The following is a 13,585-nucleotide window of genomic DNA, read 5'->3' on the forward strand; positions in this document are numbered from 1 at the left end:
ACCTTGGTGCTCATCACCAAGTGAGAGAAACCACTATGAAAATGCTGCGCGTCGAACTGCTCAAAACCAGGGAGGAAAGAAACCAGTCTCGGGCAGTGAAAATAAAACACAAAGGAGCGGGCGCGGCGCCCTCCCGGCTGGAAGCGGCGCAGCGGAGCGAGGCCCCCGAGACACGCACTCGGAGACGCCAGGGAAGGTCGTTCTGAGTCCCCACGTCCCACCCGCCAGCCTGGCAGCACGCCTGTTCTAACGCTGGCACAACCAGCTCTGCAAGGGGGACCGACTCTCCCACACCCCGCACACGGCTGGCCTCCGACCCGGCTCTCAGCCGCCGCCGTGTCCCCCGCCGCGGCCCAGCCTGCCTGCACGGGGGGTTCTGAAACTGCACGTCTGGTCCCCCCACCCCCTTCCCCCCGACACTCAGCTTTCCTTCGGACAGACTCCTGTCCCCCTCAGTGACCTCGGCCTGAGGCACCGGCTGTCCCCAGGCCAGGCTGGCTCTCCATCAGGTTTCGGCCTGAACGTCTCCTCCACTCAACGGGCCACGTCCCTCACACTGGCCGTCGTGACACGGCCCACGGCCCCCATACCGCCTCGGTCACGACAGCCCAGGTCCCTGAATGCTGCCCGGCAGTGAATGAGTGACGAGGGTGACCCCATCCGACCCTCCGCGAGGCACCCAGGGGCTTCAAATCAAGTTTAATAAATAAAACAGCAAAGGGGGTTCAAGGCAGTTATCACTTCACAGTGCGGTCCTTGGTGGGGTGACAGGGAAAGTCGAGTCCAACTCTGCAGATGGGCTCGAGCCAATCTCTCCTGGTGACACCCGGGGGCTGAGGAGCACTGCTGCCCTGCCTCCCTGGAGGACCCCACTCCAATTTGTAAACAGAAACATAAATAGAACGAGGGAGGCCAGGCAGAAGGACCAGGACCCCAAACCATCTTGTCGGGGGGCTTCAACAGAAAAGCCACCTGCGGGGGAGAAGGGGCTGGAACCCGGCCCCTCGGCACTGCAGGTGACGGGCCACGTACCAAGGGGGCGTCCGTCGCCTGTCCCCCGGAGCCCATGCCCGAGGCTGCTGAGGGCCCCGGTGTGGGGCGGGGGGCGTAAAGTGCGGCTCTTCCTGAAGTGGACAGACGGGCGAGGGGGCGGGGCCGACGTCGAGGTATATGGCTGTGCCCCGGGAGGGTTTGGCACCGAGTAGCAGCTGCCCCCTCGACCCCTGGGCTGGGCAGCCCGCGGTCCTGCCCGGTGTGGGGACAGGGAGCCGAGCAGAGTGCTGGGGTGCGCCCGGGGCGGGGGCTGCTGGTGGGGGCGGTGTCCTGCCCTGTCTCCGGTCTCCCTGACGCAGGGACGCCGTTCCTCGCCTCTGCTGGCTGGACGGGGCTGGCCTGCGGCACCCGGCTGCCGACGGCCCCACGGTGCGGGCGGCAGGCTGGAGCCGGTGGTGGTGCGGCCCGTGTGGGAAGAGTCAGGGCCCGTAGCCCGGCCGCCGCTCACCCCGGCCCTTGAGCTCCGAAGCAGACGGTGTCACCTGAGGCCCACGAGGAGGAAGGTCGGGAAGACTGACAGGCAGGCCCCACAGTGGCCCCAAGTCCAGTCGGGGCCACACGTGCCCGCCTGTGGCCAGGGATCAACAGGTCATCACGTTGCAGCTGCAGGGGGGAGAGACGGAGAGACGGAGAGGGTGAGCCCCATCTCGCAAAGGGCACAGCTGGGCGCCGCGGCTGACAACGTGGCTCCCGACCTCGCCTCCCCCAGCAGACCGTGTTGTCACGTGTGCCTGGGGGGTGGGCAGGGGTGGGAGGAGACTGCCACTGGCCCCGTTTGTACCTTTGTGGATTTTGAACCATATGAATGTATTACCTAGTCAAAAAAATAAATAAGCCAAATTAAAAGTAGAGAATGAACTAAAGAAACAAACAGCCTGCTGCCTGCGCCACGCCCCCTCGGGCCCCCGGGGCTGACCCCTCCCGCTCCGCCCAGCCTGCCTTCGGGGTGGCGGCCGCACTCACTGTGACAGGGGCTCCGAGTGCAGCCCAGGAGCTGGGCACGCTGGGTGGGCCGCCAGGAAAGGGTTCACGTCCCCGATGCCGAGGAGTCCAAACTCAGTGACTGACAGGGCCACCTGGGCCGGGGCCACGGCCTCCTCCGGCTCTCCATCCAGAGCCGCGTGGCTGGAGGTGAGGGCCAGCTCTGCGGGGAGGGCCCCGGGCAGGGCCAAGTCCACGGCCAGTCTGGGGCTGGCACCGAGTTCCGGAGCGGCTGCAGCAGGGGGGCAGGAGGGCGGCTCGGCCAGGGCTGGGGGCCGTCGGGGCAGGGGCACAGCCGGGGGCGTGTCCAGTGGCTGGAACGGACAGGGCCCTGGCTCCGAGCACGGGAGGCCATCGGCGCCGTCCTCAGGCTCGGCGAGACCGCCCGCCGCGCCATCCTCGCTCAGCGGCTCTGCAGGGGAGAACACGGCTGAGGCCGGACCGGCGGCCCCCACGCCCGGCCTGCCCGGGGCCACCGCCACCGCCCCGGCTGAGGGACACCGGCTGAACCACCTGGTTTCGCCCTCAGGCTGCGAGCCGTGCGAGCCCAGTGGAGCCCATGGACGCTCCTCAGCGAGTGCTTTGCTTTCACGCAAACATAAAACACACATGGACACGGACACCGGTTACACCAATCGTGCACCCGGCTGAGGCCCTGCCTCGGAGGCCGTGACTCCTGTTCTCAAACTCGGCAGACAGTCGGGAGCACTGACACTGCTCGAGCCAGAGTGATCGGGGACAGATGCGCGACAGGCGGATGTCAAACCACGGAACCAACCGGACTCTGGAACCAGGGCACAATCTAGACCCAAGTCCGACAGACCCAGAGGGCGAAAGTCCTTGTCCTCTCTGTGGTCACCTTCGGAAACTGAAGTCGTGAGCCTTGCCTTGCTCTCTCGTGGCCCTGGGCCCAGGATGCTGGGGACGGCTCAGATACCCCCAGGTCTCCCAGGTGGCAGCTGGGGCTGAGCCCCCCCACTGTCAAGGGCCCAGGGAGGGGCCCCCTACTTTGGGCTGCAGAATGCACAGGTTCTCCTCCACATGGAACACCAAAGGGCCCCTATGACAACGTGCATAGTGACTCCTCGTGGCATGAAGTGACACTGACTCCTGAACGCCGGCTTAGTGTCCACTGGCCCAGGTCGGGGTGCCAGTGAGGAAAGGCTCCTCCAGGGCTAAGCCCTGCCCACACCCTCACCTGTGTGCATGTGTGACAGGGGATCCTCTTCGGGATCCAGGCCATCAGCGGCAGGGGGCAGGGGTGGCGAGGAGCGGGGGCGGCCGGGGCCATCGTGGTCACTGCCATCCAGGTCCTGGTCTGCGTCCCTGTAGAAAGGGAACATGGTGGGGGCCTGCAGGTGGACAGCCGCCTGAGGCGGGAGGTGCCCGAGACTGCGGGGTCCCCAGCCCCGGGCCCTCGGGAGCCCTGCACGTACGTGGGTCCTGCCGGGCCGTACTTCCGGCGGCCCAGCCGCGTCTGCTGCGAGAAACAGTCGTAGCGCTCGGACTTCTTCCACAGGTAGTAGTACTCCACACACTCGCCCACAGACCGCGTGCGCACCTGAGGGACAGTGCGTGTCACCCGGGCCCCAGCCCTCTGCACCTCCCCCACTCCCACCCCCGGGCGCCTCGCTTCACCCGGAGCGTGACGGTGCGCCGGCTCCGCCCCGCCGCCTGCCCGCACGGGGCCCCTCCTTCACACTGGGTCCGTCTTTTGCCCCAGACCACCAGGCAGCATCCACCTGGTCCCCCCGCTTGTCACGAGCCCAGCAGAGAAACAACAGCAGGGGCAGGGCCCCACCCAGAGAGGGTGGCATAGGGCCCGGCCGCACGCTTCTGCCACGAGCGTCACCGGCACCCCAGAAGAGCCATCCCTGAGCACAGGGGCGCCGCTCCGGGCTGCACTAGGCCTCACGAACCCGGTTCCGTTCACACACGAGCGCCCAGAGACGAGGGCGGACATGGGGCTGGATGCCACCTGACCAAGCCCCATGGGGCGGCAAGGGTCGTGTGCCCCTCTGGAAGGCCCACACACAGCACCCTGCTGGTCCCAGGACAAGGACAGACACCGGAGCCCAGGGAGGCCTGGGACCCGGGGCGGTGGGGGGGAGCGGGGAACACAGGCGCTGTCCCCTATGACCGGGAGAGGCGTCCCAGCCTCACTGCACCAGCGCAGGTGCAAACTGAAAACGCGCGTGGTGACCAGGGACGGGCACATGAAGTCGGTGCGAGTGAGACTTTGTTCGCAGCAGCTGCCCCGTGGCGCTGGCCTGCCCAGAGGACCGAGTGCTGCCGGAGACAATGCCGGGCACCGCCCTGTCCCCACGCTGGCCCAGCACAGGCACCTCCTTGACTTCAACCTCCCAGGACAGGATGTGAGGCAGCAAACGTGAGCCAGGTGCCAGCCCGGCCCGCTTCTCTACAGGCCGTGTCGCCGCGAGCAGCGAGAAGGGGCCGAGGCTGCCCCTGAAAGACAAGGACACCACCAAGGTGGGGGGGGGGCTGCAGGGAGACGGACCGGAGACTCGGGCTCTGACACGGTCAGGGGAACCTATCCAGCCAGTGGCCCAGGCAGAGGAACCTTGTTCTAGGGGAGGACGGGGGGACTCGGGCCCAGGGGAGGGCAGAGAATTGGCACCTGGCAGTCCCTCTGGTCCTGGATGTTTGCTACGGGTGGCAGGAAGAAACTATTTCCTTGGTCTGACCGAACTAGGAGCCCCGTGCTCCCAGGGCTAGGGGCCGAGGGTGGGGTGCAGACCGGGGTCAGCGCTGTAGCATCAGCAGTGGGGGCTGAGCCAACACGCTCTGCTACAGGGAGGGGGCGAGGCAGGCAGTGCCCACGACCGCAGCAGCGAACGGAAGACGGCACATCTGCTAAGGTTCACCTGCGAGCAGGACCCTTCCTGCAACTCGGCCTCCTCTGGGGGACGGGGCGCAGCCTGGCAGAGCAGACCAGGGCAAGGTGACAGGGGCATGCAGCCTGCGAGGCAGGAAGCGGGGCTTTCCCGGTCGCATCGCAGAAGCCTGGTGAGCGGAGTCCCGACCTCGTGCCGTGGGGCGGGCGGCGCCCTCACCTTGTTGGCCTGGATCAGGTGGAAGTTCTTCCCGTGCACGCGGAAGCCGTGCTCGAAGTGCCTGCGCTCCTCCTCGCTCCAAGCGCAGAGCCCGTCTGCAAGCGGGGGAGGCGGGGGCGTCAGCACTGCCCAGAACAGGCGGCTGCCGAGGGTGTGTCAGGCAGGGCGGGCGCTCACCTCGGATGACCTTCACGTTGAACCGCAGCCTCCGCAGGGCCTCCTCCGCATTGAAGCTGCACTTCACCAGCTCGTACAGTGCCTGCGGGAGCGACAGCCTCTTCCCACCTGCTCACCCCTGGGCACCAGCCGTGTTCCCACCACCATCAGGCGGGGACATAGGGTGTTCACACCACCACTGGGTGGGGACACTGGGGGCATTCATACGGCCATGAGGCGGGGACAACGTGCATTCGTACCACCAGGTGGGGACACTGGGTGTTCACACCACCCCCAGGCGGGGACAGTGGGGGCCTTCGTCCGCCCAGCACCCTGCCTACCTGCTCACTGTCTTTCACCATCTCCCCCGCCGGGAGCTGCGAGCCGGGCATCTCATGCCACCGCCGCGTGACCGCGCGGTACAGGAACTCCTCCACCTCCCTCTCCGGGAGGACATTGGGGTCCCAGAGCAGCTGGTCTTCGTTCTCATACACTGTGCAGCGGGGGGACCAGGGTCAGCTGGGGCCCGTGGTCCACACCTGGCCAGGAGAGCACAGGGCCCCCCGCCAAGCCTCTGCCAGGCTGGCTGGCACAGCTCCAGAGGATGGGTACTGATGGGAGTGTGTGGTCTGTGGCCCAGGCCCACCCCTCTGCACCTGTCCAGGCCAGGTCAGGATGACCACCAAGGAAGCTGTGGGAGTCGGCCAGGCGCTTCCCAGCCAGGAAACACAGGGCGGCCTCCTGCAGGAGGCCTTCTGAGCGAGGCCTCTGGGAGGGAGGTTGTGACGGGTGCAGGGAGACTGCAGTCCCGAGGGACCAGTGTGAAGAGGCGACTTGATGACGACAGTGAGACCTGGGCCCCGGGGTGTCGCTTAGACCACAACCACTCTGCTCACGGCACCGCGCACGCCACGAAGCAGTGTGTTCTGTGCGGCGGAGGCGAGTCCCCGTGCACCACGGACACAGAACGTCGACTTCGCCTGAAACCCGCTTGTGGGGGAGCCCCAGCTGGGAGCGGGGATGTGACCAGGAAGAGGCAGAGGGGAGAGCTCAGGGAAGCCCCAGTGCCAGCACCTCTTAGCTGTCCGGAGAAGAGTCACGGGGACCAGAAACGACCACACAAACGAGCCACGAGGCGGCCAGGACGTGGAACACGCACACGCGGGGCGGCTCCGCGTCGCCGTCTCTGCGCGGCTGCCCGGGAACCAGCGCGTCCCGGCTGGCGCTGAGGGCCACGGCAGCCTGGGCCCCTGCGTCCACGTCGACACGCGGCCCTGCCGGGACCAGGCGGCCGGCCCGGCGGGCAGCAGGCCCTCTCCGGAGACAAGCGGCAGCGCCCTGGAGCCGCGGTCCGTCTGCCGAGCACGCGGTACGAGAACTGGGGACGGAGGCAGTGAGCCCGCAGCGCCGGCAGAGCAGAGCGAGCAGCCGGGGCGGGACTTTCAAGAACCACAGGGGCCTTTCCAGACCTGGGATGCACAACTGCGTGGGATGCACAACTGTGTGTGTGTGAGCGAGCTTAACAGCGGCCCGGACGAGCAGTGGCCACGCCGCTTCAGACCAGAAAGAATTCGAGTTCTCCGAAGCGGATACCGGACGCCAAACGACACGTCCAAGGAACGTGTGCTCGTAAACACAACGAACACCACCCCTGGGCTCACCCAGTCAGACCGCAAGGCGACAAGAGAGAAACGAAAGCGGCCGTGGGGGAGGCAGACGGGGGTTTCAGCGGAAACAGTAAGACGAGCGCCCGACTCACAGAAACGACAGGACGGAGCGGTTCCCCAGTGAGGGGAAGCGGCACGTCTGGAGGCCAGAGCCACGGGGGGCTCTTCCCAAGGGAGAGCGAGACGGAGCGCGAGCGGGCGCTGCGGGGACGCGTCATCGTCACGGGAAAGGCGGAGAAGCCGGTCTCGGGGCGGAAGGCCACGCCCCCGGCGGAAGCTGAGGGAGGGGACAGTGTCCACCCGCCGCTCTGCACACCCGACAGGAGCGCCCACTGGGCGCGGCACTGCGCGGCCACCGTGACCGTGACCGTGACACGCCCATAGCGGCAGGGAGCGAGGGGACGAGGACGCGCTTCTCTCAATAAACTAGGGCCACTGAAGATACTGCAGAAATCCAAGCCACGCCCTCAGAGAAGGAACACGGAACACGACTAACTACCGGATTAATCAAAAAGATGGAAAAACTAGAAGGAGTAGAAAACCCACAGAAGACGGTGACTTAATCCAAACCGTCTCCACGATTACGAGAAAAATAGTCCAAAACGTAACTGGAACGAACACGCTCCTGAAAGGCATTTACGGGAAACACACTTCAAATACAAGCACAGGGAAAGGCGCCTTTACCAAAACAGACTGAATACGGGTCATGGAACCGGGCTCGGCTCGGTTCGAAGGAAGGGCCGAGGTCACAAAGCACGTTCTCTGGGATCCAATCGGAAACCAGGGACGGCAGGGCGACCCGGCGGGCCCCACGTCCGGAGACGGAACAGAACGAGCCCAGGAAACCTGCGAAGGAACAGACGCCTGAGACTGACCGGAGGAAACACGAGACGCCTACACCAACATCGGGACGCGGCAAGGGCACAGGCCACGGCCGGGTGGGTATCAGGAAGGTCAGAGAGTGTGACCTTTGTTACGACGAAGTTAGAGTTATCAACGTGACGAATACCTCGAGAATGCAACGCGTCAAACCAGAAACCACCTCCAGATCAGACCGTGTCATTAAATACACCCAGTTCGTAATTTAGAGTCTTCCACAAAAACAAAACCGAACTCCAGGCTCCAACAGCTTTACTGCGGCCGCTTCCGAACACTCAGAGTAGAAACGGTGACAATGTCACACACGTTCTCTGACAACAGAAAAAGGTGCTTCCCGCACCCCTGCCGAGGGCAGTGAGACCCCGCCCCAGCTCCTGCCAACCAAAAATTAGTAAAAGGTGACAGATTTATGCAATCTGAAGGGAAACCAGACTACCCAACTGAAAATTAGGATAGAGTCAGGTGACGTCATGGCTTTCAAATTAAAGGGAACACAAAGCCTTCCAGGCCTCTGGGGAAAGCATGGAGGTACAGGACCAAGGGGGACCCACAAATCAGAGAGAGAGAGAAACACAACCCCACCTGAAAACAAGCAAAGCCTCGAGCAGGCCCCTCACGAGACATAACCAAGTGGCCAGGGAACACGTTACTCATCTGAGAAATGCAAATGAACCACCGCGAGCCGCCCACACCAACCACACTGGTGAGATCGACAAGGGCGATACCACGTGTCGCTGGGATGCGGGCCACTGCAGCACCCGCAGGCCACTGGCGGGACCCCCGAACAGGAGCCACACACCCAACACTGGCCACTGTGTGCCTCTCAGCCATCTATCCAGGAGCAAGTGTCCACTAGGACAAGCCTGGGGACAGTCGTAATCACGACAAAAGAGACACGCGACGTAAGATGTCCACAGAGAGAACGCGCCACCTGCGTGAACTTAATCTCAGTGTAAGATCAAGGGGGGACATCCCCACGGGACCAAGGACGACGGCTGCCTGCAGGACAGCCCGTGGGAGAGGACGCACCGCACACGGGGTCCAATGGGGAGCGTGTGCACGGCCACCTACATCCGGGGAGGCCCGTGTGTGGCTGGACTCACACTCACTTGCAGGTGCCTGGTGACCCGGCTCAGCTACGCCTTCCAGTCCCAAACTTTTACCCAAGCGGACCACAGCGGAGCGAGTGCATCCAGCCCTCCCATGCCCGGCCCTCATTCTGTCTCACCCCATGGATTTTGGGGACTGGCTCTGGCTGGGTGGCACCAAGCTGTGGGGTTCCCTCTGTCCCCCCACGACCCAGCCCCACTTACACTTCTCACAATGGCGGCTCATGTGCAAGTTGCTGAGGTCAGCTTGGAACTGAGGTCCTACCATGATCTCCTGCAAAGACAGAGGCCGAGGGTCAGGGCGGGCAGGAGGCTGGACGTGATGCTGACGAGGGCCCGGGCTTGGGCTAGTCTGTGCGACCTGCCCACAGATGCTGAGTCCTATGGCCTGAGGACGGGACGCAGAGGGCTGGGTGTGTGGGTGTGAGCGGTCGTGTGTCCTCATCCACTTGTCTGTCCAATGTGACCAGTCATGGGGCAAAGTTGGTGGGGCCCAAGGACCCCGGCGTCCAGGACAGCCCCTTGGGACCACAGCCCCTGGGCCGGCAGTGGCCACAGCAACACGGGCTCGAGGTCGCGGCACTGCACTGGGCCCCACCCTACCCACCCGCAAGAAGCGGGAGGCCACACACCTTCTTACACTTGTTGGCAGGAAGAGGGTCCTCCTCGGTGTCAGACAGCTCCTTGTCTGTGCCAGGCAGGAAGCGGGCTTTGGGAAAAGTGGAGCAGGTGACACACCCATGGCACAGGGTGGCCACCCAGGTTAGTGGGCCCCAGAGGCTCCACTGCTACAGCAGCCACCCCTCTCCCCTCCTGAGAAGAGGCGGGTCCCGGGCCCCAGCAGGCAGGGCATGCGGAGAGCGGGCACAGGGGCAGGCACCACAGAGGGCCGGGGAGAGGCCTGAGGACGCCGCCCTGAACCTGACAGCTCGTGGCCGCGGGGACTTGCACATCCTCCCCGGGTCTCAGCTCACAGGCCAGGGAGACGGGAACCCCGACACGGCCCAGACCCAGAACAAGGTACCCGCGGGGCGTCTGTGCCCGAGCGCTCGGCCCCTGCGGCCAGGGCCCTCCGTCTGCATCACCAGAACCCTGCTGGGCCCAGCTACGTGCAAGAGTGGACAGGACACCTACACGCGCTCTGGGTCCGGAAAAGGTCGGAGGCTGCGTGGGAGGTCACGGACGGGGTGAGGTCGTCAGCCAAGGACTGTGTCTCTTCCTCTTCTTCCCCTGAAAGCAAATCCTTCGCTATTTGTTCCTTTTGACAAGAAAGCAGAGAACGTTTTTGCGGTTTGTCTCAGTGGCCTCATGGTCACACAACAACAACAGAGATAGCGCCCAGGCCCGGACGAGCCTTGCTCATGGGGGCCGCTCGGCCCCTCCACAGACGAGGCCGGGCCCCCAGACCGGACGAGTGTGGTCCCCAAGCCACAGCCCTGCGGTCTGGGCAGGGGCGTCGCCTAGACAGCTGGGGACAGACACAACCTGTCCTTGCCTCCTCCCTGTGCATCTGTTGTCCCACGGTGACGACAGCCCCGGCCCCTTTGGACCAGGGTCACGGCTTCCCCGGTCTGCCCCCACCAGCTGCGTGGCCCCAGGCCCGTCTCCCCTCGGCCCCTCCTTTGGCGGTGTCAGGGTCTCCCGTCCCAGCACCTCCCGGTGGCCACTAGGAGCCGGCTGACTCTGGGGAGCAGGAGGGCAGGGCCCACGGTCATCCAGACCTCCCACTGCTGACAGCTCTGCCGCCTCCCCGAACCCTCCGGCCGGTCCCGGGGAGACCGTCACCTTGTCCAGAGTCATGTCCGGGAGGTGGGCCGTGGTGTCGCTGCCCTCACTGTCCCGCTCCGAGATGGGGTCTGACGCCTCATAGCCGTAGAGGGCGAGCAGCTCGTCCAGGGGCATGTCACTGCTCTGAGGGGGACAGGCTCTGTCGGTGGGCTGCTCTGGGGGCTGCTCCCCGTACCGTGAATGTGACCACCGGGCCACCACAACCAGGGCCAGGTGGTCACACTCACAGCAACGCACCTTGGCCAGACCCCAGGAGAGACACCTGGAAGAGACCCCAAAGGGGTCAGCTGTGCCCAAGGTCTGCGCCTGAAGGGCCCACACCCGCCACTCGGGGAGCCTCTCCGCTCACACCGGCGAGGACACCCGCTACCGGGAACCCTACGCGCTCGGGATGTCGATAAACGAGGGCAGAGACACACGACCCTGCCCAGGTGCGGGATGGGCTCCGGAGACACTGAGCGTCCACCTAGCCCGCGAAGCCCTCAGAGCAGCAGGTACGGAGAGACGCGGCCTGGCAGGGCCACGGCGGCGCGGTCAGCCCCCACCCAGCAGCGGTGGGTGGCCAGAGCGGCCCCATCGCGGCTGGAACAGGAGCAGGCTCGAGGCGGCGCAGTCACGCACGCCGTTCCGACGCCTCGCGCCAAAGCAACACAAGAAACAGAACCGAGATGCTCAAGCACCGGGAAGGAAGAGGCTGAACGGCCGCAGCCCCCACCGCTGCTCTCAAGGCCCCTCCGCAAGGCCAGTGCCTTCCACCCCAACTCCCGCCGGCCCCCGTGCGGGGACTCCTGGCCCTTCCTTGCAGGGGCGCCTGCCCTGGAAACCCAGCCCCCACTTCTGCTCCCCGGGACGCGGGACGGAGGAGTCCGGCTGCCCACAGCTCCCGATGCCCGGGCTCCCGGGGGCCTGAGCAGGGCGGCGAGGGGAAGGGACACCCACGGCCCAGTGCTGGCACGTGTGCCAATAGCAGAAGCCAAGTGCACGAGCCACGGTGCGCCCCTCGCCACCACCCCAGCTTTCCAGATGCCGGCTTCCCTTAGGGACACCTGTGTGAGGTCAGCGGTCTAATCAGAGCCCGCCCAGGCAGGTGCCACTCGGATTCTGTGTGAGGAAGCCGGCAGCAGGCAGAAGTGTGGCCACACCCCGCAGCACACCACGGGGTGCCGAAGCTTGTGGTGACATTGTCCTCCCTCAAAGGGACAGTGGACAGATGGCACCCAGACACAGACCCCCGGGTGGCAGCGTCCCAGAGAACGACGGACTGGTGCTGCTAGGGACACTCGAGCTTTTAGGCAAAAAAAATTCTGGTTCTGGGAAACAGATCTGACCACTTGACGCTGACAGGTGCCTTCCACCTCCCCAAGGTGACACAGAGTGGCAGTGCTTCGCTTCTACCTCGGACTTCACGTTCTTCCTCAATCGGTTACATCTGAATTAAAACGACATCTGAATTACACCTGAAGAAAATCCACGTCTAGATACTTAGCTAACAAATAGCTGATTCAAGTTTTGGAGTTTTGACCTTTTTTTGGGTTGTAACACCAAACTGGCACCAAGTGATAAACAAATACCCTGTGATTAGTCCCTAAGGAAAAACTTCACCACAGTTGACAAGCATCTGACAAGGTGGGCGTGGACACCAGTAAGAACCACCCATCTGTGTCCCCAGCACGCACCGGCCCTCCTTAAGCCCACATCACTGCCCCGGGAGACGGGCCTTTCCGGAAGAGCGATGGAATGGGGACAGAGGTGGGCCTGACACGACAGGGGCGGTCTCACCAGGTTGAGGAGCACGGGGCCAGCAGGGGGCCCCACAGACAGCCCTGCCAGACCCCGACCTGCGGCTCCTGGCCCTGGTGTGTGAGCCCCAGCCCACGGCAGTAACAACACGCCACAGATTTCACGCTGTGAACTCTGTCAGCAAGTGCAAGAGCCACCCGTGGAGGAACGAGGCTCTGCGAACACGTCGTCAGCGCAGAAGCAACAGGATCACGCCCAGCGGAAGAGCCACATTGGGTTCGAGGCCAGTGGCAGTGACCTAGCAGGTACCCAGGCTCCCTGATGTGGCTGGAGAACACACTCTGCCGCTCGCTCCCAAAGGGCCAGCTGCCGGCTTGTGGTCCAGCGTCGCAGAACGGCCACCGCTGTCTGAAAGGGCGGGGGACGCCCCTCCCTTCCCCACGACACCGGCGTCAGGCCGGACACACCCAGCGACCCAAGGAGCACGTCCAGACCCGAGCTACCAAGTGCCAACGTTCTACTCCTCCCTACCCTTCGTCGTTTTGGAAAATGAATGTTTTTCATTCATTTCTACAAAAACACGTTATTCTTAACAGGCGGCTGACTGCGCACGCTGCATCAGCTCAGCTGCTCCAGACCCTCGGCCACTTCCAAGAGCACAAGGGACTCCGAGGCCAAACACTGAGAATGGCAGGATCAGCGTCCAGCCCGCCCATGGGTCTACGGCCCCAGAGCCCCTGAAGGCAGGACCCGGTCTGTCCTGTCCTGTGACCGCAGCTCCCAGCACAGGCGGGAAGCAGGACCGGTGGCTGCAGAACCAGAGCAGCCGAGCCCAGCGGGGCCGCGCACGCTACCTGGGAGACGAAGTCCTTGTCCGGCCCCTCCTCCCGCTGCTCTGGGCGCCTCACGGCCTCCTCGCACTCCTCCCGGACGCCGTAGGTTTGCGACAGGATCTCCGCGAGGCTGAACTGCTGGTCTGCAGAGGCCATGGACACCCCTGTGGAGGGGACACAGCTGTGTGAGTGCCCCGGCCCGGCCCGCCCGGCCCCATCCTCCCGCTGAGACCGAAGACGGCTGGGGCAACGGACGCGACACAGGCCCCGGTGCCAGCAGGGACGGAGCCCGCAGTGTGTGCGGG

General features: G+C 64.8%; 1 protein-coding gene across 3 annotated transcripts; it reads right to left on the reverse strand.

Annotated features, from left to right (window-relative positions):
* Nucleotides 1-682: 682 nt before the first annotated feature.
* Nucleotides 683-13,483, reverse strand: MIER2 (MIER family member 2). Of its 3 annotated transcripts, XM_039859952.1 has the most exons (13): nucleotides 13,302-13,483; nucleotides 10,705-10,830; nucleotides 10,054-10,177; nucleotides 9,552-9,628; nucleotides 9,124-9,193; nucleotides 5,606-5,757; nucleotides 5,286-5,367; nucleotides 5,109-5,203; nucleotides 3,471-3,595; nucleotides 3,233-3,360; nucleotides 2,017-2,446; nucleotides 1,835-1,867; nucleotides 683-1,656 (listed from the first exon to the last, which is right to left on the reverse strand). In XM_039859952.1, exons 1-12 carry the CDS (start codon nucleotides 13,434-13,436, stop codon nucleotides 1,864-1,866), a joined length of 1,548 nt encoding a protein of 515 aa, XP_039715886.1. In that variant the 5' UTR covers nucleotides 13,437-13,483; the 3' UTR covers nucleotides 683-1,656; nucleotides 1,835-1,863. The 3 variants fall into 3 exon arrangements, with proteins under 3 accessions (XP_039715886.1, XP_039715885.1, XP_039715887.1); XM_039859951.1 differs by lacking the exon at nucleotides 1,835-1,867; XM_039859953.1 differs by lacking the exon at nucleotides 1,835-1,867 and having other exon boundaries at nucleotides 10,705-10,825; nucleotides 13,302-13,441.
* Between the last annotated feature and the right edge of the window lie 102 nt (nucleotides 13,484-13,585).

The sequence above is a fragment of the Pteropus medius genome, unplaced genomic scaffold (assembly GCF_902729225.1).
Source record: "Pteropus medius unplaced genomic scaffold, Ma_sr-lr_union100, whole genome shotgun sequence".
Lineage (NCBI taxonomy): Eukaryota > Metazoa > Chordata > Mammalia > Chiroptera > Pteropodidae > Pteropus > Pteropus medius.

What these genes read in the sequence shown, in the direction of transcription:
- MIER2 (XM_039859951.1), bottom strand. Translation starts at nt 13,436, where the DNA reads ATGGCCTCTGCAGACCAGCAGTTCAGCCTCGCGGAGATCCTGTCGCAA. An exon ending in TTTCCGGACCCAGAGCGCGT is followed by an intron (nt 9,629 to 10,053) that starts GTAGGTGTCCTG and finishes CTTTTCCCAAAG; the next exon opens with CCCGCTTCCTGCCTGGCACA. An exon ending in CCTGTCACACATGCACACAG is followed by an intron (nt 2,447 to 3,232) that starts GTGAGGGTGTGG and finishes TCTCCCCTGCAG; the next exon opens with AGCCGCTGAGCGAGGATGGC.